The following is a 27,261-nucleotide window of genomic DNA, read 5'->3' on the forward strand; positions in this document are numbered from 1 at the left end:
TGGCACCACAGGCGGCAGCTTTACCCACTATGACACAGTGCTGGCGCCTCAAATACATAAATTAAAAAAAATGATATTAAGCAATCATTATCAAATTTTCTTGGTGTAATAAAAAAAGAAAAGGTCTTTACTGTGCAGAGATACAGTGTAAGCACTGGGACTGTTCCAGATAATCCACAGCCTGAGGGTGGCAGAGTTGAGATTACAAAACAAACCGGCCACGCGTGGGTATGTGTGGAACCGGGGGCTCAGAGTGGGCATCCTCTGAAATCTGTCTTGGACTGGTTCTAGGACCCCTCTGGGTGATAAAGTCAGCAGGTGCGCAAGTCTCTGATATAAAATGGCATAGTATTTACATATAACCTATATATATCCCCCCTTACTTTGTATCACCTCTAGATTACTCATCATACCTAATACAATGTGGATGCCACGCAGCAGTTATTATATTGTGTTATTTAGGAAATAATGATGAGGAAAGTTTCTGAACATGTTCAGTTCAGATGCAGATATTTTTGATTTGTGGTTGGTCCCGCGGACATGGAGGACCAGCCGGCTCTACACTTGAATTATGTTGGAAATGTTCTATTAAAAAATGAAAACAAACTCTGGCTCAGAAAACCACACGGCTGCCTCTGCCAGGGAGCCTCCTGCAGCCTTCTCTGCCCACCCTGGAGGCAGCCTTCCCACCACGCGGAAGCCCGGCCGTCCACCCTGCTTCAATTTCCTTCTCAGACTTGGTGATCCTATATCACACATCCGTTTCCCTGTAGAACACAAACTGCAAGGCAGCAGGCACTTTGCTTTGTTGACAGCACTTCGAGTGGAGTTTACACAGAGTAGGGCCTCCATTAATTTGTGATGAACAAATGACCTGCAGTACAGTGTGCCCTTGGGCAAGAACAGACTTTTAACACTGTGCACTTCACCTGGGGAATGTAAGCAACGAGGTACCTACACCTCACGGGACTGTGGAGATGAGAGCGGAGAGCACGTGCAAGCTGACTTCAAAGCGGCACACAGCAAAAAATCAATAAGCGTTCACACACACACACACACACACACACACCGCCACTATCACTGAGGGCTTGTCTGGCCCCTCCACCGAGGCCACTATGCCAAGGCCTCGGGCCAATCCTCTTGGAGCTGTGCACGCCCACCCAGCTCCCTCCTTTCCGGGCAGGTGCCCTTACCTCCGGGGTGTGCCGTCGTCAAAAGGGGGGATGATGACCACCTTCACGGTGACAGAGGTGCGCAGCAGGTCAATCATCTGGTCGTGGGTCAATGTGACCACAGCCACCTTGCAGATTTCCACCAGCCTGCTGCCTTGCCGGAGGCCGGCCTGCCAGGCAAACCCGTAGTCCTCCACCTCAGCCACTGTCCCATCGTACTTCACGTGGAAGCCCAGCTGCCCAAGCCCGTTCCGCCGCAAGGTCATGTCCACAGTCTCCCAACCGTTGGTCATCACCTGCAGAGAATACGCACGACTGAACTTCAGAAGCAGTTAGGACCAGCACTTCTGGAGGGCCCCGGTCAGATACCGGCTACCCTCACCCCCATCCCATTTTGTTCTTAATTTGAGAGGCAGAGAAACAGAGGGCAGGGAGAGAGAGCACTTGATCCACTGGATCAGACTTCAAACACACAGAATGGCTGGGGCCCGACCAGGCTGACGCTGGGAGCCAACACCTGCTGTCCCCCATGATGTGCATCAGCAGGAAGCTGGAATTGAGAGTGCAGTCAGGACTTGAACCCAGGCACTCGAGAGGAGACGTAGGTATTTAACAGGCATCTTAACTGGCAGGCCGAATGTCTGCCCTTGATCACCTCATTCCGTCCAAACACCTGCTGACTTCCATCTACTGAGCCAGGTGACTGCAACCTATCAGGAGGAGCATCCACCTGGTCTCAGCGGCAGTTCCTGATCTCTGGAGAAGAACTGAGCAGAGACCACAGCAGGAGGCCATGTGCTGTAGTCTTCAAATGTCCCTATGTCTCTCCTTCTGCTGTCTGTGGCTGCACTTTTGGACCCCCATGTAGTCAGGTGGGCGAGTTAGGAGTGAAACTGGCATGTCCCCTGGGCCAGGGTGTTTGAGTGCCGGTTCCCTTTGCTGGAGACCAGTATTCTTCTATACAATGGTGGCTACTGGGACAGCTAAGGTTTTCACATTAAGAGTGCAGAGCCCCCAAGCTACACCCAGGATGGACATGTCGCGTGAGCAGGATATTGACCTTTGCTGTATTAAGCTATTAATACTGGATCCCGGCTGACACAACTATCCAAGGTGGGAGGGAGAAGCACTGTCTGGCTGCATGGGTCAACGCCCCGTGCTGCGTTCCTGACTTCACCATTCCCGGAGGCACAGCCCCCTCCCCGTCTCCTCCTCTCATCTTCCTCCAATGGGGAGCCGACCAGGTGGCACAGGGCCTTGCCTGCCACTGCTCCCTGCTTCATTGTGAGATCTCCCAATGACAACGTATCACTGTAAGAAACGGGACCTAATGAACAGAAGCCTCAGGCCCTCAGCGTGCCATTAGTGATTCCTTCTTCTTGGGATAAAAAAGGATGAATTTACCAAGCTATGGCTGTTACATTATATCAAGATCTGCCTGCCTTTCCTCAAAATTGCATGATGGGAAGACCACATGCAATCTTCTAATTTCCTGTGAGAAGTCATTCTCAGACTGGGAATTACACTATTGAATGGATCTATTAGAGTGCTGGCTTTCAAACTTTTCTGACTACCACTCAAAATATGAAATAATTTTCTGTCACCAACTACACTATGTACTCACACATCTATACACACACAAACACAACAGAAATATTCCTTGCAATCAGATCAATCACATTCTTGATTGTGGTGAGAAGTAAGGGTTTGGATGTGAAGGACTTACCTTGAACAGGTCACCAAGTCAGTTTGGTTCATGACTTGGATGTTGAGAATTTAGGAAGGGGAAACCTGGCCCAAAAGGCATTTTATAAAAGAATCCTGTCTTTTCCCACAGAGATGTCCTTTGGCCCTTTCATTCTTTCCTATCCTATGGGCCACTGTGGAACCGTCACGAAAGGGTCTAGACTTCCAGAGGCCCAGAGTGTGGGTAATAGCTCACTAAACACGGCAGAGGCCAGGAGTGCCAACTGCTGTCCATCACCCATTCTCCCCTCTCCCGCTCAGCTTCCCTTGCAGCTAGGGATGGACGTATGACTCAGTTCTGGCCAACAGGACATGGTTGATGGAACTTCTCTATCATGTTCTTAAAACCGCTTGTCCTCTACTCTCTTGTGTTCTTCCTCCCTGAAGACAGGACTGTGCTAGAAGTGACTCAGCTTTGTGCAAAACTCAGCTGCATCAACACAACGGAAACAAGGACCCAAGACGGAAGCGACAAGAGCTCCCTGCCAGGCTTGGCCAGCCGGAGCACGACCTCAAAGAGAAAGAACTCCTATCATATTTCAACTACTTGGTCTCTGTTTCAGCAGTTCAGTCTGTAACTACCTACCACAGCTGCTCTGGATCATTCTGGATGAGGGAGAGCCACTCCGTCTCTTGTGTCTTGAAGTTTCTGTCTCCTTTACTTTTGTAGCAAATCAAAGGAAGCCACACATGGAGAACCATTTCTGCTATTCACAAGTTTCCAGAAAGGAGACAGGGAGCAGTTATGACACCCAACACACAACCAATTCAAAGAAACCTCTGCTATGACCTGCACACACTGCCCCAGGTCCCCTTGTAAAACTTATCTTCCTGGGGGCCGATTCATGTGCCAGGCAGGCCCTGGGGTAAGCTCCTGCTACACCCAATTTCACTGGCATCTCACTTGGAAGGTGGATACTTCTCATTTGATTATTTTAAGATGAGGAAACTGAGGGTAGAGCTGTTGCCCCAGGTCACAGACGAGATGGGCCCTCGCCTCTCGCTCTTGGCTGCTGTACTGTTGAATCAGCTGCTTTGCTGCTCCCTGGGTCATTTTCCCTTCCATTTACTTCAGCAATTTATTTCTCTTCCTTAAAAGTCAGGAATACTTCATTCTTCACCAGGACAATTACCACTGTTCCAGTCTTAGTTTGAAATTCAATTCCTTGGGGGGTCCAGTGCTGTGGCGTAGTGGGTTAATGCCCTGGCCTGAAGCACCGGCATCCTATATGCGTGCCAGTTCTAGTCCTGGCTGCTCCACTTCCTATCCAGCTCTCTGCTATGGCCTGGGATAACAGTCTAAGACGGCCCAACTCCTTGGGCCCCTGCACCCACGTGGGAGACCCAGAAGAAGCTCCTGGCTTTGGATCGGCGCAGCTCTGGCCAGCTGTTGCAGCCAATTGGGGAGTGAACCATCGGATGGACGACCTCTCTCTCTCTCTCTGCCTCTCCTTTCTCAGTGTAACTCTGACTTTAAAATAAATAAAAAAATAAATCTTTAAAAAAAAATTCAATTCCTTGGGAGCATCTCCCTAGCTTCCTGGGCCCAGCTTCCAGCTTGGGTGCTTGGCAGGCAATGTAAACAAGAGATGTGGGCAGCCAAGACGCATGGCCAAATGATGCACCTGTGCCTCATCGAATGGGGACTCCCTCAGCCCACTCAGCCGACCCCTGTCCTGTGCAAATGTGGGCCCTGTAGAGCTAGATCTCTCGATTTTTCAAAAGAAGCCAGAAAGCCAGATCTGCATGAAATCTAAATGTTAAGCTTTGGCTGTTAACTAACTAGGGGACGTGTCCAACTTGTGGACTTAAGACTCTCTGCTCATCCGATCCAGCTGCCTGCAATCGTTTCTCCTGGCATCCCTAACACTCCTTTTAAGTTCTCTGTACTTGTAATTGCTCATTCCAGATCTGCTCTGGATGAGAGCCCCATGAAGGCAGGCCTTGGCTCATTGTCACCACTGTGTCCCAGGGCCAGGCACATAATAAAACTTGTTCCATTAACAAATGAAGTGATGGGGTTAGTTCAGGGTGCCCAGGGTATCTAGTCAGCCTGCTTGGGTTTGAATCCCAGCTCTGCCAGGAGAGGGTGGGGAATCCTTGCCCTGGAGGACTTCACAAGGAGAGAGTTCACTGCCATGTGTCCTTTAGCGGCTTAGAAGGCCAAGGACAGCACCAGTGACAGTGGCATTGGGAAGCCACAGCCCCAGTCAGGTAAGCTTGTCTAGGCAACGTAATTCATCCAATCCTTAAGTAGAAAGATTCTTGTTCCCACTTTTCAGTTGGGGAAACTGAGTTGCACAGAGGTTAAATAACTTGGGTCAAGGGCACACAGATGGTAGGAGGCAGTGCCAGGACTTGAAGCTAAGCCTTCTAACACTAGAACTTGTGATGTTAACAACTGTGTTTCACTCTCTTCTCTATTTAGCAGGCATGACCTGCCAGTCTGCTAACTCCCTGTGGAGGCAATCTCTGACTAGACAATCTTTTCCCACGGGGGTTGGGGGTAGCCTCAGTGCTTTTTTTTTTTTTTTTGACAGGCAGAGTTTTGACAGTGTGAGAGAGAGAGACAGAGAGAAAGGTCTTCCTTTCCGTTGGTTCACCCCCCAGATGGCCGCTACGGCCGGTGCGCTGTGCCAATCCGAAGCCAGGAGCCAGGTGCTTCCTCCTGGTCTCCCATGCGGGTGCAGGGCCCAAGCACTTGGGCCATCCTCCACTGCCTTCCCGGGCCACAGCAGAGAGCTGGACTGGAAGAGGAGCAACTGGGACAGAATCTGGCGCCCCGACTGGGACTAAAACCTAGGGTGCCGGCACTGCAGGCAGAGGATTAGCCAAGTGAGCTGCGGTGCTGGCCACCTCAGTACTTCTTTGTACAAGGATTTAGGCAGTCACTAACAACTAAATTGTTACCAATCTGTCACTCTTGGCTTGGCCAACAGCACGAGTCTGAGCTGGTCACCAAGAGTTCAGGGTAAAACTTTTTTTTTTTTTGACAGGCAGAGTGGACAGTGAGAGAGAGAGACAGAGAAAGGTCTTCCTTTTGCCATTGGTTCACCCTCCAGTGGCTGCCGCGGCCAGCGCGCTGCAGCCGGCGCACCACGCTGATCCAAAGCCAGGAGCCAGGTGCTTCTCCTGGTCTCCCATGGGGTGCAGGGCCCAAGCACTTGGGCCATCCTCCACTGCACTCCAGGCCATAGCAGAGAGCTGGCCTGGAAGAGGGGCAACCGAGTCAGAATCCGGCGCCCCGACCGGGACTAGAACCCAGTGTGCCGGTGCCGCAAGGTGGAGAATTAGCCTATTGAACCACGGCACCAGCCCAGGGTAAAACTTTTATCCAACTGAGTCCTTGTCTTTTGATAGGGAAGTTAAACCACTCACATTTATTGTGATTACTAGACAGAGAACTTACGCCTGCCATAGAATTTTAAGTTCAAGTTTTGTTTATCACACTTTCTTCTATCTTCACCATGCCTGCCTCTGCCCTATTCTTTACTGGTTTAGAACCTTTCCACTCCATTTTATCTTCTAGACAACACTCTCACATTCCTTATGTAAGCATACATATATATTTTCTGGCAACTCTCTGGGTTAAAAAGTAGGTCTTTTATTCTTCCAAGGTAATGCTAACATGGAAAGCCTCAGATTCCTGGTCCAAACCTTCCCCACAGAACCCAGGCTGCAGGGATGTGACAATTCTGAGCCTCTTTGGGCTGATCAGTGTGCCAGCCCACCTGACTGGTCTACATAAAGTACTTCAGTGGTCCCCAAAGCCCCTGCCCCACCACAGGGATCGCTGCTGAGCTGTGTCTTACCTTTAGTCTCTGTACAATTTCCCGGATGTCCTCTACAGAACCCTCTGTGGACTGTAGGAAGATGTGGTCCCCTCGTCCATAGAAGATTTTCAGCGTTGAGGAGTCTGGGGTCCAGCCAATGACATCCCCACAGTAGCAGTTGAACACCACTTCCTTTGTGCGTAGGTCCAGGAGCACCACGAATTCATTGGAAATTCCCAAAATGCAGTCAATTTCTACCCCCTGGGCATAGTCCTGAGCTGCCACCCTCCAGGCGATGGCCCCCGCGCTGTGCTGCTCGGCGCCTGCCCGCGCCTTTGTCTTCTCCTTTTTCTTGGAGGTCAGGGAGATGAGGTTGAATTTGCCAGAGGAGTCAATGGGCGTGCTGGAGACACAGTTTTCGGCCAGGTCCTTGAGGTATTCCTGGCGGGTCCTGGTGGCCATGGTGTGGAACTTGTCGGACTTGTGCGCAGCGTTCTCAGCGTTAATCACCTTGGCCAGCAAGAAGTCTCTGAAGACGTCGGACTTGCGGAAGGGGGTTCCAGCGGGGATCGGGGGGCCGAAGGGAGGAGCGTCTTTGGATCGGGTCACAGCCATACTGAGGAGGGAGAAATCATTGAGAGTGGGAAGAACAGCACTGAGACTGTTTTTAGGAAGAAAATACATGATCAAAGGGAGTTTCGTCTTGAAGAATGAAATGCACATCTACTGAGAAAGCTTCCAACTAGATTAGAAGCTTAGAAACAACCCTCAGGCAAGCTTGTACATTTTTACTTTCTATATAGATGTTTGAACACCCATAGACGTCAAGGAGAATGACCTGAGTATAGTTCAAGTGCAGTTGTTACTGTTTCGCACGCATGCCGGTTGTGTGGTGGATTAGATTTCAATCTGGTGGGAATCCACTCCTTCCTCTCCACCTTTGTACACAGGTACATCCCTCGCCCAGTGAACTTGGGCCTGATCACATGACATGATTTGGCCAACAGCTTTCAAGCAAAGACTTGAAATGTGTGGGAAGGGCTGGGCTTGGCTCCAATGTTCCTGCCATTACCATGGGATGAACAGACCCCAGGTGGCCTGCTGGTTCCAAAAGGATGAGGGACACCTGGAACAAAGTTCAGCCAGAGCCCAGCTGCCCTACCACTCTGGCGCACTTTAGTTCTTTCTAACATTATATACCACTAATACACTTTCTAAATCATCTCAACAAGCTTATTGTGAAAATTCATTATAATAGGAAGTTACCATGTGACTTTTCTTCCTTCAGTTTTGGCAGAGATGCCATTAAGTCAGAAATCAGACAGCAACTCCGCTAATTTATAAAAAGGAGATTATCTAAGAGCCTGTATCCCAAAATCCTTGAGCCCCATCACCCACTAGGAGGTGAGCCCTGTTCCCCCACCCTCCTGGGCAGAGGCCTCCTGGTGGCCCTTCGGGTGAGGAGATCTGGGTCCGGTCCCCTGCCTACAAGATCCTGGAGCCCAGCTAGCTGCCGCCACAGTGCAAGTGGTACTTCCCGGCTCCCCTTTTCTTCCCTGCACTCTGGCCACGGATGAGTCAGAACCTGGCAGCTGGCAGAGCTGGGAGGAGGAGAAACGGGGGAGGTGATGAGGCTCCCTACGCACGAGGCTCCCTGGTGGAAGCAGCCCTGAGCTGGGAGGAGAGCTGTTGATGAACTGAGTCTAGAGATCTGACGAGCGGCTTGGAAGCAACATTCTCATGGCCAAAGCGAGTTGGGACCCAATGACCTTTGGGCAGATGGTTTCTGACAGTGAGCAGAAAGGTCAAGGCACCTGCCAGAGCCTCACCCACAGGCGAAGGCAGATGCCACTAAGGCGGCATGATATGAGCCCTGGCACGCGACTGAGCAGGAAGTTAGAGTTTCTTAAAGTACTGTAGGTATTGTATTCATCTTTAATAAATGCTTCAACTTGGGAGTATGGCGGTAAGGAAGAGCTCCTACCGCTTCTCTCCTATTGTAGGATTCTTCCCCCCTCCCATTTGGTGTTATCGTTTTATTTTCTAAACATGTATATTTGTTTATTTTAAAGGCAGAGAGATGAGAGAGGTGAGGAGGTGGACCTTCCATCATCCGGTTTACCCCCTGAAATGTCCACAGCAGCCAGGCTGGGCCAGGCTGGGCCAGGCTGGAGCCAGGAACTCCATCCGGGTTTCCCACGTGGGAGGCAGGGACCCAGCTACTTGAGCCATCAGCTGCTGCCTCTCAGCTGGGTGGGACTGGAGGTGGGACTCTTCCCCTCCGACCGAGGATGCGGGCATCCCCAGCAGCAGCTCAGCCCCCTGCACCACTGTGCCCACCTCAGGATGGTTTTTAAAATGCCGATTTAAAAATACCCCATGGAGCCTGAGCACAATGCAATGCTTGTTCCTGTTTGGTTGACTCTCTGTCCCCGCCTCCACAAAAGGGACAAGCACTTCCTGGACACCTGCTCTCTTGGACACTGGGGACACAGGAGTCTGCTTTCCCAAAGCTTCTAATCTAACAGGAGAGACATCAAGCGAACACACACATCAAATCACAAAGACGGAGACAGTAATGACAAAACAACAGAAGAACAGGTATCGGATTTGGGTTGGCATCTGGGAGAGCTGAGGAAGTGCCAATTAAGCTGAGCTCTAAGGGCTGAGCAGGAGCCAGAGGAAGGTGGTGGGGGTGGGGGGGAGCAATGCAAGCAGAGGGCACGGCGTGTGCCACGGCCTGATGAGGAAGGGCATACAACAGGGTCAGCTGAGGCCACGGGCCAAAACCCACACACACGGAGCAGGATGCTAACCGGGGCAGGGCCACACAGACCTTGGGAATGTGTCACAGCTTCCAACCTTAGCAGGAGGGCAGCAACCACTGAAACATCTGATCAGTGGTGAACTGTCCACTGGCCCCTGAGATCTGCCATGCTCTGGCCTGCTCAGGGCTCGGAAGGAAGCTCTCCGTGGCTCTCGGGTCCTCCGGCTTCCAGCTGAGTTTGACCAGTGGGAAGCACAGGAGGAGAGTGGTCACTACATTTATTTCTTGTCTTTTCCTCCCTGCTGGGCTGTGGTCCTGAGTCCCTTACTCATAGCCTCAACTCCCTTATCGGCTTCCAGAAACTTCTCTCCCCACCCCTCTTCTCACTCTATCAAGCTGGGTGGTGCAAAAGTGGCTCCCTGCTGCTGCTAGCCCTTGGATGCCTCACTCGGCCACACTGGCTCCATAACCTAGCCACACCTCTGTTAGCAGCCTATTCATTAACTTCACTTACACACTTGGGTGAGGGCACTTGCTTCTTGCTGGGACCCTGATGGATGATGGAGGTGGAGAGACTGACCCAGAGACCGGCAATCTGCAAAGAACCGGTGGTGACCTTACAAAGAACAGAATATGCGAGAAGACCGGGGAGGGGGTTACTGCGTGACCCCCATGTGACAGGTCAGACTCTGGCTCAGTCTCTGTTTAGGGATGCTTCATACTCCAGGAGTGCCACGTGGGCAGGTACCCCCCAGGTCTACCAGACCCCTCAGGTATTCAGTATGAAGTAATGATTTCAACTTGCACAGACCCGGAAGAAAGAAATCTGTAGCACCATAGAGTGGGAGCAAGTTTAGTGGCAGACGGCGCTTCCCAGGGCAGACACTCCGCAGAGGCTACACAGACCAGGCCAATGTTCCTCCAGGGAAAGCTCTGGGGGCGTGGCCTTGCCCCGGGGCAGGAGATGGATGAGATGACCTCATCAATCCTTCACCTCCAATTAATGACATGGTCAGACTGTGCTGCGTGGATGGGAAGAGTTTTGCAACATCTTCATACAGCACTTGGCTGTTTAAGAGTGACAGGTTTGGCTTTTCCCACAGTTCTGATTCAGGATTTCAAGAATTATGAAACTGCAAACTGCAGAAGGCTTTTGAACACTCAGAGCATCTGGTCTTTCCCCTCCCAGCAGGAGGGGCTGGGCTGTTACGATCCATCGATCCACCGGCAACCCCCCACTCCCCACTGCTGCTGCTATGCCATGTAGCACCACATGGGACCCAACGCACAGGATGCCACGTCTTACGCAGCTAGGCAAGGGTGTGACCACCAGGTCCCCTGACCATCGCAGCTCAGGAAGTATTTTTAGAACACTCACAATTATTCACCCAACAATTATTTTCTTAGTGCCTACAATATTCAGGCCAGGCATCTGTTCAGCCAGCTAAAATGCCTTGATGGCCCACGATGTGCCAAGCACTGCACCATGACAGGAAAACGAAGGTAAATACGACACTGGGTTACTTTCATGGGAGGCGCAAGTCGTAAGAAGTCACTTTCGTGGTGTGGTGAGTGCTGTGACAGAGTGTGTGGGCAACAGCACGTGGGGAGGGTAAGGACCACTGGAGGGTGTCAGAGGTACATCTGACTTGGCCCCGAAGGGCAGTTAGGAATCCACTGGGGGGACTCTGGGAGCAAGGAGGGGCAGGAGGTCACACTGGGGTGGGTGGGGCCTGGCAATCTGCAGATGGCTCCCTCCCACAGGGGACAGACGGGCCTGGGTGTGTCCTGAGAGTGGCTGCCAGGACGAAGGAAGGGAGAGAAGTGCAGTGGGTGAGGGGCAGCTTTGGTTCTATCGCTAACATTTTCTTTCTTTAAAAAAAAAAAAAAAAAAAAGGGAGAGCTGAAGCAAATGAGGCAAAATGTTAACATCTGTTAAATCTGGTGGTGGGCACATGGGTGTCTGTTACATTATTTTCTGCACTTTTCAGAAGGTTTAAAATATTGCATAATAAAAACCATTTTAAGTCAGATTATAAAAAACAAGAAAAGTTTGTGCATCAGATAAGAAGAAATTACCCTGGAGACCACGCAGAGCAGGCTGGGAGAGGTAGGAGGCCACCACCACGTTGGAGAGGGGCAGACAGAGTGGGGAGGACGGGCAGAAGGGTCCAGCCAGGCCAACTCAACCCCCCATGTCTGACACCTAAGAGGGCTGCCTCCTTTTCCACGGGTGGGGTGTGTGTGAGAACGTCTCCCACCTTTCCTCACCAGGGCTACCTCTCAGCCGCTGAGAAAGACTGCCCCTCTGAAGCCCAGCACCATGCCGATGTGCTCAGTGCCACCCAGAGCCTGAGGTACGGACGCTCTGCAGCGACCCCTGTATGTCCCGGAAACAAAAGTGCTGGGGGAGAGCAGGCCTCAAGCTTGGGGCCTTACCTGTAAGCAGGTCCCGCTACCCAGTGTGCTGGCTCCCAGCAACCAGTGGGCAGCACACCCAGCCCCGTGCTTCTCCACTGCAAGTGCTATGTGGACACCCAGCGGAGAGAAGAAACTGGTGGATTCTGGCAACTGCACCCAGACCACCAGTGCACACAGGCACATCCTCTACCTCCAGAAATGCACCCTACAGCGGCAGCTTGGAAACGTGTGCACTGAGCAGAAGCAGGACGTGTCCACAGCGTAGAGTATCAAGCAGTCAGAAAGAATACAAAAGCATGTTGTGTACTGGTGTGGAAAGCCCTCAAAGCCAGGGTGCAGAACAGTGTGCACGACAGGCTGCCGTGTGTGCAGAAATGGGGGAAGAGGAAACGGAACACACAGCTGTCTGCGCATCAGGTACTGCGATGCACAGGAAACAGCTGACCCCGCTGCCTCCGTGAAGGCACCTGGGTGGGGTGGCTGGGGGTCAGGCCACTCTCAAAAACTGGAAAATAACACAGCTCAGCCTGTTCCCGAGTCTGCACTGTGGCCTGGGCCTGGGTTACTCACGGGATGGTTTCCAAGGACCACAGCTTTGGCCTCCCTCCCCACCCACTGAGGGCTTCCCATTTGTTCTCTGGGGCCGGCCCCTCTCCTGGACTTCACTGTGGCTGGGGGAGGATATGGAACAAAGATGCAGAATGCAGGACATGGGTATGAGCCCCCTGTTAATTAAAAGTCCTCAATTCTGGCTGGCGCCACGGCTCAATAGGCTAATCCTCCGCCTTGCGGCGCCAGCATACCGGGTTCTAGTCCTGGTCGGGGCACCAGATTCTGTCCCGGTTGCCCCCCTTCCAGGCCAGCTCTCTGCTGTGGCCCGGGAGTGCAGTGGAGGATGGCCCAAGTACTTGGGCCCTGCACCCCATGGGAGACCAGGAGAAGCACCTGGCTCCTGCCATCGGATCAGCGCGGTGCGCTGGCCTCAGCGCGCCGGCTGCGGTGGCCATTGGAGGGTGAACCAATGGCAAAGGAAGACCTTTCTCTCTGTCTCTCTCACTGTCCACTCTGCCTGTCAAAAAAAAAAAAAAAAAAAAAAGTCCTCAATTCTACCTCCCTGGTTGGGTCCATCTCCAGTGCCTGACTGCCCTGTCCCCATCCCTCCACCTGATCACCCCTGTGCCTCTCAGTCCTGGTGGCCTGGTGCCCAGTCTGGACAATCACTTGGCTCTGTGATGGGAACCTGATTCCAACCAGGTCCATTAGCTCCGTTCTTGGGTTTCTGCTTCAGCTCTGGGGAAAGATTAGCCCTCTTTTTGCTGGATTTGCTGCAGATAGGATGTTAAGAAGCTCCCAGCTGCCAGGAAATAAGGCAAAGTCTAGGAAAACGAAGCAGATCCAGTCATTCCTAACCTTGTCACTTTTTGAGCACCAACAGACACAACTGCACTTTTGTCTTAAGCCAGACTTAGGTGGGTTTTCTGTCACTTGCAATGAAAGACTTCAAGCAAATACAAATCCCTGGTGGTTTCCACATCAGAACTTGGGAGCCCCCGCCCCTACTAACAGGCAGTGCAGGAGGCAGCCAGGAGCTGCGTGCTCCCTCTGCATGCTGCCCGGCGTGCACGCGGGATGGGCGGGCGTACCTGTAGCAGACGCTGTCAGTGCAGGGGTTGTGGACGCGGACAATGATGAAGACGTGCTGAAAGTGCGAGCGGATGTTCTTGGGGGTGAAGGGCAGCGCTCCGGGCTCCTGGAAGATGATCGTCACTATGTCGTTGCCTATGTGCCTCTTCCTCAGGAGCTGGTAAACGGGCACCAGGGGGGAGAGGAAGGCGTCACAGGCTGGCTCTGGGGCCCTGCCTGCACCCTGAAGCAGCTGCTCACTGTCTCCCCGCTCCCACTCCGGGCCCCCACTGTTCCCCACACGTGGAGGAACCCAGGAAGGAGCCGCGTTAGGGCAAAGGCCTCCCACGAATCCCTCTCACTCGTGATAAAGGACAAAGGCCCAGCACAGCCCAGGCGATCCACCACCACTCCCTGCGTGACTGCGTTGCCCATGCTCCTCCCCACACTGGCCCCCCTGCGCCTCCAACACGCCAGAAAGGAGGCCTGACCTGAAGGCCTCAGCACTGGCTGTCCCCCCTCACTCCTTGGATCTCTGCTGAACCGTCCCCTCCGGTGGAGGCCTTTCTGACCATCTCCTCCAGGATCTAAGCGCTGCCCGGCACTCCCCACCTCCACTTTTCTGTCCCTACTACTAACACAGTGTATTCCCCTCTCCCTTTGTGCATCTCGCGTCAGCCCCATGAGGACAGGGACAGGGCTTTGCGCACTGCCCTCTGCTCACCACACCCTCAGTGCCTACAACGGTGCCTGGCAGACAGGAGGCGGTGCTTAGTCAGCAGAGTCTGCTGAAGGAGAGCATGGCCTGCGGTCTCCAGCTTGCTCAAAGCCACACTGGTGGACAAGGGCTCAGCCTCCCAGAGGCCTGCAGGCAGCAAGGCCAGCTCTCGCCTGCCACCCCACCCTGGACACCTGAGTTGAGAAGGTCAGGGCAGCCGGGGCTTTATTCTGGCATAGGGGAGCCCTGCCTTCTCTCCCCTGCTGGTCAGTCTCTGAGGAACACTGATGTCTCCTTGGTGCTATCGGCTGAGATTCCAATGTCTGTAGTTAGGTTCGATCTTCACACAGCTGTCAAGGAATCCACGTGGGCAACAGGAGACCCACAGAGAGGTGTCCCACGCAGCTCTCAATGAGATAGTTCACAGAGAAACAGCCAGACACAGGGAGAAGCTCAGCTCACACTACTGAGCTGTTTCTTTTTGCTTTTCATTTTTTTTTTTTAATTTATTTTCATTTACTTGATAGGCCGGGGCAGGGGGCAGGGGGCAGGAGGGAGCGATCTTCTATTTGTTGATTCATTCTCTAAATGCCCACAAGTAGCCAGGCCAAAGTCAGGAGCCCAGAACTCAACCCAGTCTCTCACATAGGTGGCAGGGACCCAAGTACTTGGGCTATCACCTGCTGCCCTCCAGAATGCACATTAGTAGGAAGCTGGAATTGGAAGTGGAGCTGGGACTTGAACCCAGGCACTCCGATATATTGGACGTGGGCATCCCAAGTGGTATCTTAACCACTGTTAGTTCCTTTTTTTTTTTTTTTTAAGATTTATTTATTTGAAAGGTGGCATTACAGAGAGAGAGAGGGAGACAAGGTGACAGGGGGAAGATCTTACACCCACTAGGGCTCACTCCTCAAAAGGCTGCAACAGTTGAGGCAGGGTCAGGCCAAAGTCAAGAGCCTGGGACTCCATCCAGGTCTTCCATGTGGGCAGCAAAGGCCCAAGCACTTGGGCCATTCTCAGCTGCCCTCCCAGGCATATGACAAAGGAGCTGGATGGGAAGTAGAACAGTAGGGACTCGAACAGGTGCTCACATGGCAGGCAATGGTTCAACCCACTGTGCCACAATGCTGGCCCCTCCTGTTTGTTCTTTGTGTGTTCTAAACTACTTTAAATGAAAGGACTAGATAAAGTACTTACTTACTGGGGCAGATCCCATACTAGACTTTTTATAACTATTTACAACTTACATGCACAACCTCACTGAGGCTTTATAACAACCCTGTGAGGTATGATTAAATGATCTGTTCTCAGTCAGGCAGCGATGGAAACAGCCAGGATTCTAACACACTTCTGTTGCACTCTGTGAGCCAACTTTTCCCATCAGGCAACCCAAACACTCAGGAGACAGCCCCACTCCTGCGTCGCTCCTGTGTGTCTGGCCCTGCCTCGCGCTCCAGTTTCAAGTATGAGAGCATGGACCTTCCTCGGTGTTGGCCCAGAACACGGGCATGACCGTTCAGCTCAGTTTATGGCGGAGCCTGAGGCTCGGAGAGGAGAAGTCACTTTCCTGAGGCCACACAGCTAGGAAAAGGCAAAGAAAGAACTCCAACTCTAGTCTAACTTGGAGACCAATGCTCTTAATAGCATGCTACCAGGTTAGTTTTACAAAATTGCTGATATTTGACCATTTTGGCCTACAAAATCTATACTATCACTTTTATCAACCAGGAACAAATATTCACTTCCTGAATTGTCAACACTCTGTGGGGTTTCTCTTCATTAGACTTTAGGAAGAGCGGTTCCCTAGACCCCATGCTGGGATGTGTCCAGGGGAGGACCTGGGTCACACTGGCAGTGGGGGCTTCTATCCTTGCCTTTCTGTCGCTCCACCTTCCTCTTCTGTGACCCACATCCATCCTCTTTGGAAAACACCTCCCTGCCTGCACTCACCCTCTCTGGGGTAGACACAGGCCCCAGGTTTAGCCGGTCAGCCCATTCTATCCCCATCCCAGGCAAGAGATTTTCATGTGGGTGACCCAATGAGATTCAGCAAAGGAACATTTCTGGGACAACTGCAAGGAACACCTGTCTCTCCCCTGGAGTGGCTACGCTGGTGGCAGGGGAGCCCATGGCTGCTAGGGGACATGTTTGTCATGACTCAGGAGGACCTGTGACCAAAGCCACTCCAGAGAAGAGCAGAGGTGAGAAATGGACAGCATTGTCAATGCTGTCTGAGCCCTTGATCCAGGCACACCTGAAGCTAGTCTTCTCCCAGAACCCAATAGATCCACTTTTTTTTTCCACTCATGCCAGTTTGAGCTTCTGCCACTTGTAGTCAAACTAATGTTGAGTGACTCATCCTTTGTTTTCATAAAACCAGAGATGACTCAGAGACCCCTGAGAGGGATTGAGGCAGCTAGGGTCAAGCAGGAGGCCAAAGAGTAGCAAGAAAAACTGGCACCGAGCAGACGTCACTCCACATCTGGCCTAACCTCTAGCCGCAGGTGAAGTGACCACGTACACGGAGGGTCTCCAAGGCCAAGGGCCTTCATCTGATGCACAGGACAGTGCTGAGAGAGCCAGTGCTGGACAGCCAACAGTCACAGGGGAGGAGAACGCCTGGGGAGCAAGCATGCATCAGGTGCAAACCACTGACCTGCTGCCTATTGTTGGGGGTGTAAGGGAGCAGGGTGGAGACGTGGAACATGATCTCGTAGTCCTGGTACGTCGTGTAGAGGGAGTGGGTTCCCGTGGAGTCGGCTGAGAGAGAGACACCAGTTAGAACATTTCCAAAACCCATGGGTTTCTGCCATGTCCCACACACCATCTGTGCTAGTTTTCCACTTGACGCTTTTACTCAAATCTGTTTTTTTTTTTTTAATATTTATTTATTCATTTGAGAGGCAGTTACATAGAAAGAGAAAGAGAGAGAGGGAGAGAGAGAGAGAGAGAGAGAAAGAAAGGTCTTCCATCCGCTGGTTCACTCTCCAAATGGCAGCAATGGCTGGAGCTGGGCCGACCCGAAGCCAGGAGCCTGGAGCCTGGAGCTTCCTCTGGGTCTCCCACACGGGTGTAGGGGCCCAAGGACTTGAGCCATCCTCTACTGCTTTCCCAGGCCACAGAAGAGAGCAGGATTGGAAGTGGAGCAGCCAGGATTCAAACCAGCATGCATATGGGATGCTGGCACTGCAGGCAGTGGCTTTACCCACTACACCACAGAGCCGGTTCCTTAGATCCAATCTTTAAAGTTAAGTTTAGCTAAAAAGGAAACCTCCCAATATACAACCACCGGATTGATAAAAAAAAATTTAAAAGTCTGATGGTATGAAGGGCTGGTGAGGATATGGGGCCATGTGCCCTGTATGTGGCTAGTTGGGGGTGTAACGTGGTGCAGCCACTCTGATAATTCAGCACTTCCTCCAGGGCCATAGCCTGAAGACATCGTGCACATGTGCCCTGGGACACAGGTATGAGAATCTTCACATGTCAATCGTAAGAATGGATAGTCACACTGCAGTATATTCATAGGGTGGAAAATTAGCAGGAAAAGGAGCAAGTCAGGCCTGCAATGGGCAACTGCTACAAATATAACATTGCATGGAAGATGCCAGACCCCAAGAAGCACATATGGTAGGATTTCATTCACGTTACAGGCAGACCCCACAACTTGGACTGTGTAGGGATGCATCCATAAGCAGCAAAACCATAAGGACTGAGGACACCAGTCACCTTCAGGAGCAGGGGTTGTGATCAGGGAGAGCCACACCTGACTACTGACTCCACACTTAGAGGCAACACAGACACAGAGAGGGAGTGCCTCGGCCAAGGTCACACTGCAACGAGTGGCGGAGTCTGCACCCAGGCTGACTGACTCCAGGTTAGTGGGTTTTTGTTTTTTGATTGTTTTTTGTTCTTAAAGATTTATTCATCTGAAAGAGTTATAGACAGAGAGATCTTCTATCCACTCCCCAGATAGCTCCAACAGCCAGGGCTGAGCCAGGAACAATTTCTGGGTCTCCCACACGCATAGCAAGAATCCAGGCACCTGGGCCATCTTCCACCTGCTTTACTAAGACGTTGGCAGGGAGCTGGATGGAAGTGGAGCAGCCAGGACACAGACCAGTGCCTATACAGGGTGCTGGCATTGCAGGCAGCAGCTCTACCTGCTACACCACAACGCTGGCCCCCAGATCTGTGTCCGTAGTGTTCCAGCGTCAGGTAGGGACACTAACGCCACGGGTGACCAGGGCCAGCGCTAGGCTGGGAGCCAGAGGCATCCCTGCCTGTCGGCTGAGGAGACTGCCTGGGGCACTGTGCTTCCCAGTGTCCTCTGAGGAAATCTGCTTCCACAGAACCCACGTGGCTGCAGCTGGGGTCTGCTTGGTGCTGTTCTTCTCTAAGGCCCCGTGTTGGGCATCAGACCCTCACGTCACCCAGTGAGGACGGCAAGGCTATGGGGAAGGGCGACGCCACAGCCTCTTTTCCTTTTTCTGCCTGTGCTTAGTGAAGGAAGTGGCATTGGCCGCAGGAATGATAAAGGTCAGCGCCCACACCTGCCGGCTTCCCGGGTGCCAGGGTGTTGGGCAGGGTCAGTTACCACATGAGCACCCCCGGGGCAGCACTCACACCTGCAGAGTCCTCACAGCCCCGGCACAGGGCGAAGGCCTAGGACACTTGGATCACTGCCATCTGTGTGAACCCTCACCACGCTCCTGAGACACGCACCACCATGACCCTCACTTAACAGGCGAGGAGACTGGGGTAGAGGTAGATCGCCAGGCCAGCGAACAGCACGGTAACACGTTTATTCTTCCTGCTGCCTCTTCGGACAGAGTGGGCAAAGGTGACGATGGTGGCAGACACAGGCACCTACTTAACGCGCCCCTTGCTGAGGTCAGTCTTGTGACCTAGGCCTCCATTCCGCAGACGAGCAAACTGAGGCCTGCCAAATTTTGGGGAAGAGCAAGTGACTAAGCCATCCTGGAGCATTCTAACCCCAGAACAGCTCACTAGCAAGGACACTGGCAGTCCATCCCACAGGAGCTGTGACATCCACGGCTGCCATTCACCCCGACCCGCCATGACAACTTACTGTGAATTGTAATCCTACACAGATTTCTGTACTCATATCCATAGATACACTCAGAGAGTGTGTCCCATCGCCTGCCTGAGACAGACCGGCACCAGCTCCAATGTGAGCAGCATTTTCCGGAGTAGCCACCCTCCCTCCGGAGAGGCAGCCACTACCAGCCTGCACACTGCCGTCTATCACCCCCTCGCTCATCCTTAGAGCTCTCTAAATAAGAACAAATCCCCCAGAAGCATACTGTTGGTGTGCTTGCTAAATAACTGTTACGTAAAAGGCACCACCCAGCACCTACTCTCCTGAGACTCGCTGTCCAACACGACACGCAGGACGTGGCCCTCATCCGGGCTGCTGAGGGCCCGCATCCTGCCTGCAGACACTGGCACTCTCCAGGTGCGTGGGCACCAGCTTGCTCACACAGGGTACGTCCAGCAGTGCAATTCCCAGAGTGCGGAATGGGGGGTAGCTCCAGCTTTTCCTAGAACGTACTGCCCTGTTTTCCAGGACGGTTGTGTTGATTGCAGCCAGAGTTCCCAGTGCCCCAGGTCCTCCCGTTGGTATTGCCAGGCCTTTTAACCTTGGCCCACGGGTAGGGCAGGCACATGGTGGCGCCTCCCTGTGATGTAACCGGCCTCCACTTACTCTTGACGTCCAGCTGGGCAGCGTACTTGGTGAACCCCTTGAGGCAGACCTTCTCGCCGATGAGGGAGAGGAACTCCTCGAAGGCAGGGCCGGCCTCCTCGTTGTTGTACATCTCCTCCTCGGAGCTCTGGCCTGCCTTGCAGTAGAGGATGCCCACCTTGTGCTTCCGGCAGAGCTGCAGAGGCAAGCACAGCTCTATGGAGAGAGGCCGGGCAGACGTGCCGCAGGCACGGAACAAAGGCTCTTTCTGCCGGCTAAGCTCTGGGAGCTGCTAGGACCGCTCAGGAATTCAGAGCCACAGCCAGCGGAAGGAAACAGGTGTCGGGGCTTTGTCCCAGTTGTCCCTTGTCCTCCTTCCAGTTCCAGAGAGGAACAACCAGGTGCCCATGCTGCCTGTTCTCCTATCTATGGCGGGTGGAGGGCAGCTGGCAGTGGCTCTCGGAGGTGGACTGGGACTGGCTGAGAGTCTGCAACAGTAGCATCTGGAGAGCTCCGGCTCAGTTAACATTTTTTAGGGGAGGGGTAGGCCCCCAATAGCTATGCTTGTTTAGGTATTCACCTGGTCACTCACCATGGACAGACATGTGATCTTCTACGCTGATCAATGGCTGGCCTGCGACTCAGAATCAGCTAACTGGAATGTACATGTGGCTGTACTTCTAACCACAATGCTCACAATGTGCGAGCTGCAGGAGATGCCAGAGAGAGCAGAGATGGAGAGGACAGACACGTGTACTTAGGCGCACACATATGTGGAAACCTTGTGGCTGTCTCATCTCCAGGCACTTCCTAAGACCAGGCACATTCCTGCTCTTGGAGCTCCTAGAATTTGCTACGATACCTTTACCCCCAGCCCCCACCCTGACTTCGGCTGAAACTATCCTAAGGAGTTAGTTTCTGTTTTAAAAAAAAAGTGGCTAACACAGAAGGAGGCAGCAGGAGTGGGGCTGAGGTCACTGCCCGGCGCCTCCCGCCAGAGGCCCTGACTCACCCCTTGCTCGTCCAGCTTCAGGAGCTGCTCCGTCACCTTGGGAGTGTTGAGAGCCAGCCGCAGGCAGTGGATGTTGAGCTCAGGGATGACATACTCCAGCGCATCCTTCAGCGGTAGGCCCCGTCCAGTCCCATGCTTCGTGGCTGTGGGCGTGGCGTCTTCCAGGATGGAGCCCCGCAGGGTGATGAGCTGCTCAGGGGAGACAAGGGAAGGTTAGGAGGCCTTCAGGACCTACAGAGGGATTCAAGCTCAGGAGGGGGTCCGGTTTGCCAAGAGACATGTGATGGCTGGAAGCTGCACGGTCAGGAAGACCTGGGTCTGAGCCAGGACTTGACTTGCTGCTTCCTGGCTGTGTGATCTTGACCAAGGGACTTCATGTTTCTGACCTCAACTTCCTCTTTTGTGAAATGGGAATGGCGACAGAAAGGGTGCTGGGGGCATGACATGAAACAATGCATGTGAAACACCTGCAGACGCTCGACGTGTATTGGCTGAGTGACTCCTAGCGTTAGTCCTACTCCAGGAGCAGCGAACAAGATCAAGTCCCACATCCCCACGCAGCTGACACTGGCATGGAGGAGAGGCATAGGAGGTAATGGAAAATAAAAGGAATTAAGAGGCTCCCCGAGGAGATGGGCTCTCGGTGCCACACTGTATTATAGACAGATGACCATAAACTTCCATGTAAAACACCTGCCTGTCCTGGCTGTTGGTATCTGGAATCTTCACTGTGGCACTGGCTTTCAAACAGTTTCCAAATCGACATCAGCGATTTTGATTCAATTGGTCTGAATTGGGGACCAAACATGCACTCCCATGCATGGATTTAAAAATAAACAAATTTTTAAAACAATTTTTTATTTGAGAGGCATGGAGGGGTGGGGGTGAACAGAATGCTCCCGTTTGCTGGCTCACTCCTCAAATACCCACAAAGGTGGCCAGGGGCCGAACCTGGGAGCCAGGAACTCAGTTCAGGTCTCCCATGTGGGTAGCAGGAACCTAACTACTTGAGCCATCACCACTGCTGACTCCAAGGTCTCCACAGCAGGAAGCTGGAATCAGGAGCTGGAGCTGGGAACTGAACTCAGGTACTCCAATGTGGGATGTGAGCACGACAACTGGTCTCTTAATCACTAGGCCAAGTGCCACCCTCAAACTTATATTTTTAATTTCTTTAATGTTTATTTGCTTTTATTTTCATCTATTTGAAAGGCAGAGCAACAGAGAGGAAAGGTGGGAGCAGGGGGAAGAGAGATCTTCTATCCACCTGTTCACTCCCCCTGAATGTCTGCAACAGCCAGGGCTGGGCGAGGCTGAAGTCAGGAACCTGGAGCTCCATCTGGGTCTCTGACACGGGCAGCAGGGACAAAGTGCTTGAGCCCTCATCCGCTGCCTCCCAGGAGGCATTAGCAGGAAGCTGCACCGGACTCAAACTGGCGCTCTGATACAGGACTGGACATCCCAAGTGGTGGCTTAACCCGCAGAGCCACGATTCCTGGCCCTAAACTTATTTTGTAATCCCACCTTGCCATAATCTTTTGAAGTACCCTCCTACCTACACACACACACACACACACGTATAGGAAGTTCCTCTCGGGTGATTGACATGCAGTCCTGCAGGGAAAACTTCAGGCCGAGCCAGTCCCGGCTCCCTCAGTGCCCTTCCTCCGATACTGCTTGCCAAGCTTTTCCAATAGCTGGTCATGTGATCAGCTCCAGATAAGGAGCAAGGGCAATTCAGCTTGGTGAGGACTTCTAGGGCGAATTCCCCCTCTCCAGCTGCCCCCTCCAAAATTCTTATTAGATAATTAAAATAACCTCCTAATTGTTTGAGGATCAGGTCTGCTGTCAAGGAAATTTCTAACTGATGTACCTTAATAACAGCTCCCATTTCTGAAAGTACAGCTCATGGCACTGTACCCAGATACTACAGTAATATCTAATTATATGCATAGGTCCAGGGGAGATTTTCTCTCTGCCTTACAGAGGAGCAAACTGAAGCTTCAAGAGGCTGGTGCCTTTTCCAAGGCTTCCATAGCTGACAAGTGGCCGAAGCAGGGTTCCAACGAAGGCCTGAGTTTTCCAAAGCTCATGACCTCTTCTCTTTCTGCCGTGAAGTCTCATTCACACATATAAAAGTGCATAACCCATCTGTGCATGGCCACAGAACCTCTAACAAAGACCTGGGTAATTACTGCGCAGTCAAGAGATGCTTTTCCAGCCCCACGGAGCCCTTCTGCGGCCCTTCCCTCCTCCCCAGCACAACCTCACGCTGACTCCAACACCATAATCGGTTCCCGCCTGCTTCTGCGCTTCACGCCGTTTGCATCCTTTCGCGTGCTGGCTTTCTTTTCTTAACGCCACATGCACGAGACTCCACTTTGTCGTGAGAGGCCCACATTTCTGCCACCACAGGTTTAATCCTCTCTACTACTGCTGAGCACCGAGTTGCTTCCAGTATTTGACAACTGTGACTAGTGCCGCCAGGGACGGTCACAGAAGCATTTCTTGGTGCACAGGAACACATTTTGCTTTGGGTTTATACCCAGGAGAGAAATTGCTAAGTCACCAGGCGTGCTAATCTTCACATGTACTGAACTGCCTAACTGTTTTCCAAGTGGCTGTACCAATTTACACCCTGCTAGTCCTGAGAGCCCTGTGGCTTCATGTCCCCACTAGCATCAGCTTATGCTTCCGGTCACAACGTGCGCTGGCCACCGGGTCATGCCACGCCCTGGGCCAGGCACAGCAGGTCCAGGGGGTCTAGAATATCACAAAGAAAATCTCTTCCCCAGGGGCTTGTTATACACCCAAAAAACACACTTGGAGCAATGGTTCAAACACTGAAGAGATCACTGTTGACTCCCCAAACACGCTCACCTAAGTCAACAGACATAGGAGACAGCGAAAATGTGCTCAGACTTTGCCTCTAAGCAGACAGCCCACTCTCTAAACAGGACTTGGGGCAAGAAGCATGTGCGGAAGGAATGAAATGATCTCAGGGCTGGGAGTTCCCCGTTTTGGCCACGGTAATTAAAAAACAAATCTCTTTTTATCACAGGCAAGGAAGTTTTGAAACGGATTGTGAACAGCAATGATGTCAGGTGCTTTGTCCTGCCAATGTGGGTGGCCCCAGGGTTGTGGGTTCCCATTAAAGCACCAACAGGATCAGCGGCTCACTGTCCCACTGACACTGTCCCACGGCGCCCTCTGCTGGGGCCAAGGGACAACACGGACTGGAAAACTTCACCAATGCCCACAACTTGAAAAGCTCCCAGCTTTTCCTTCTGCACTGGGGATAAGTAGGGCGCTAGCAAATCTTGAGTGGCCAGCTCTGTCTCCACCTGGTCATGTCCACTGTCATCTCCCACCTGGACAGCCGCCTCATTCTGGTCTCCTTGTGCCTGCCCCACTTCCAGTCCATTCTTCCTGGAGCAGCTCTCTGGCTCAGAACCCAGTAACATCTGGCATCGTCTCACTGCAGGTTATGAAATCAAGTGAGCTGTGAAAGGGACACAGCGCTGTACAAGCAAGGGGGCTCCTACCTGCCCAAGTGAATCTCCACCCACTCCCTGCCTTTCTGTGCTGTGCAGTCTATGCACCCTTCAAGAACTTCTCCTGAAGGTTGCTTGGGAGTTGTCCACCCAGGCTGGGTTTGAATCCCAGATGTACTTCCTCCTTAGCTGTGTAGCCCTGAAAAAATGGCTTAATTTATCTGCCCTGCTTTTTAAGATTTATTTATCTGAAAGACAGAGTTACACGGAGGGGGGGAAAGAGGGAGGGAGAGACATCTTCTATCCGCTGGTTCACTCTCCAAATGGCTGCAACAGTCAGGGCTGGGCCAGGTTGAAGCCAGGAACTCCATCTGAGTCTCCCATGTGGATAGCAGAGGCCCAAGCATTCGGGCCATTCTCTGCTGCTTTCCCAGGCATGCTAGCAGGAAGCTGGATCAGAAGTAGAGCAGCCGGGACTCAAACCAGCACTCACAGGGAATGTTGGTGTTGTGGGTGGCAGCTTAAACCACTGAGCCACACGATCAGCCCCTGAACCTGTTACTTCACTGATAAAATGGAGCTCAGAATGCCTACCTCAGGGCACTGAAAGGAGTCAATAAAATAATCCCTGCAGAGCTGCCTGGCACAACATCCGTCATACACTGAGAGTTCAAGACATGTTAGCCGCTCTTACTTGCAGACACGTGTCAAGTGTATACAAAGCCACATTCAATACTTAAGAATTTTTAAAAAATTTAACCTCTAACAAATTTTACAATTTGTTTTTTTCCTTAGAGATTATCTTAACGGCGTATGCCACATACACAATGTACTTAATGGACAAAACTGAGGTCCCTTTGCTTTCCTCACTAAAAACTTCCCCTTTTCTACTTTGCACACTTACATATTGCTTAAATTCTTAACAATGAGCACTTGGTGCTTCTCAGTTAAAAAGACAAACACGGCCGGCGCCGTGGCTTAACAGGCTAATCCTCTGCCTTGCGGCACCAGCACACCGGGTTCTAGTCCTGGTTGGGGTGCCGGATTCTATCCCGGTTGCCCCTCTTCCAGGCCAGCTCTCTGCTATGGCCCGGGAAGGCAGTGGAGGATGGCCCAAGTGCTTGGGCCCTACACCCCATGGGAGACCAGGAGAAGCACCTGGCTCCTGGCTTCGGATAGGCGAGATGCGCCAGCCACAGCGGCCACTGGGGGGTGAACCAACGGCAAAGGAAGACCTTTCTCTCTGTCTCTCTCTCTCTCACTATCCACTCTGCCTGTCTCCCCCCCCCCCCCCAAAAAAAAAAAAAATTGAAACTATGTCCTGGCAAAAACTCGGGTGTGGGGCCGGTTGTGGTGGGACCGTTAAGCCACCACCCTTAATGGATGCCAGCATCCCCACACCGGCTACTCTGCTTCCAATCCATCTTCTTGGTAATGCACCTGGGAAGGCAACAGAAGATAGTCCAAGTACATGGGTCCCTGCCTCCCAGGTGGGAGACCAGGATGGAGCTCCTGGCTCCTGGCTCCAGCCCGGCCCAGGTCAGGCTATTGGAGTCATTTGGGAAGGGACCCAGCAGATGAAAGATCTCTTTCTCCATGGCCCCCTGTCACCTCTGCCTTTCAAATGAAATGAAATGAAATACCCCCGCCATGTTTGTCAGGCCAAAGGGAACTCATGTGGCCTGGTGGGCTGGACAGTCCTATGTGCCAGGCGAGACAGTGCCAGCAAAGGGGTTCAAGGCAGTCAGTCCTGGCCTGGGACTTGTCCTGTCCAGGCTCACTGGGGTGGGGGCCAGGAGCTGGCGCTTGGGAGTGTGATGCCAAAGCCCAGCTCCAAGTCTGTTCCTGCCTCAGTGGGAAGCCTGGCACTGCCAATGCTCATATCCCATCTGCTGGGAGCTGCGGGCCCACTTGACGCTGTCTGCTTGGCGGCCGGGGGTGGCCATCTGGGGCAGGCCAGCTGGCTGGCTTGGAAGGCAGCCTGGGTCCTTTGCTCTGGCCCCCATGCCTTGGTTACAGGATCCTAGGGCATGTGCACGTGGATCCTTGTCAACGAGTTCAATCCCTGCTCCCCAGGATGGTTCTCTGGCCTCTCAGGAAAGAATGATGGCCACAACAGCAGTGCCAGTCACGGCGTCGGCTGGCACGCGGGGCACTGAGTGCTCAGCCGCCTGGGGCCACCCCTGGATGTGCTCAGCCCAGAGATCCTTCCTCCTCCTCTGGCTGGAAGGTCACAGCCTGCAGCCCATTTTGCTGATGAAGAAAGCGAGATGCAGAGGTATAACCCTCTGCCCAAGGTCACATGGTTAGGGGATGGCAGAGCTGTACTAAACCAGTCAGACTTCAAACTTGACCTGACAGGCCCTGTGCAGCAGTGGCTAAGAGCACGGGCCACGGGGCACTCTGACAAGTGATCATCTCTCTGGGCCTCAAGGTCCTCATCTGTAGAATGGGGACGATAACTAGACCCCTGGCACAGGGGAACTGAGAGGATCTGATGGGTCAGGGCACGTAGAGCCCTCAGGGCAGTGCCTGGCACTAACATGTGCCCAGAGCTGAGCAATTACCACTGCTGGTGTTCTCGTGGGGCTACGTGATCCTCTGCCTGATGACGGGAAAGGCCTTAGGCAGGAGTGAGGCAAAGCCTGCCGGCCATCGCCCCTGCCTCGGACTCTAGGTGATGGGGCTGTGCCCGGGCTGAGACTGTGTGTGCGTGAGGGTAGAGAAAGGCCAGTTGTAGCTGCAAACCTTATGGTGTGCCACAGTCCACAGGGCTGACTCGAGTGTGGCGAGGGGAGGAGGCTGAGATCCGCACTTCTTATGTG

General features: G+C 52.8%; 1 protein-coding gene across 3 annotated transcripts in view; it reads right to left on the reverse strand.

Annotated features, from left to right (window-relative positions):
- The window catches only part of SIPA1L3 (signal induced proliferation associated 1 like 3), a 238,772-nt gene that overhangs the window by 60,600 nt on the left and 150,911 nt on the right, over positions 1-27,261 (reverse strand). For all 3 annotated transcript variants that reach the window (XM_062176109.1, XM_062176107.1, XM_062176108.1), the window contains exons 5-10: positions 20,943-21,131; positions 19,952-20,126; positions 16,880-16,983; positions 13,523-13,680; positions 6,731-7,307; positions 1,194-1,468 (exon numbers count right to left, since the gene is read on the reverse strand). In XM_062176109.1, coding sequence (XP_062032093.1) covers positions 1,194-1,468; positions 6,731-7,307; positions 13,523-13,680; positions 16,880-16,983; positions 19,952-20,126; positions 20,943-21,131 — 1,478 coding nt within the window. The remainder of the gene's footprint in view (positions 1-1,193; positions 1,469-6,730; positions 7,308-13,522; positions 13,681-16,879; positions 16,984-19,951; positions 20,127-20,942; positions 21,132-27,261) is intronic.

Source organism: Lepus europaeus, chromosome 19 (genome assembly GCF_033115175.1).
Source record: "Lepus europaeus isolate LE1 chromosome 19, mLepTim1.pri, whole genome shotgun sequence".
Lineage (NCBI taxonomy): Eukaryota > Metazoa > Chordata > Mammalia > Lagomorpha > Leporidae > Lepus > Lepus europaeus.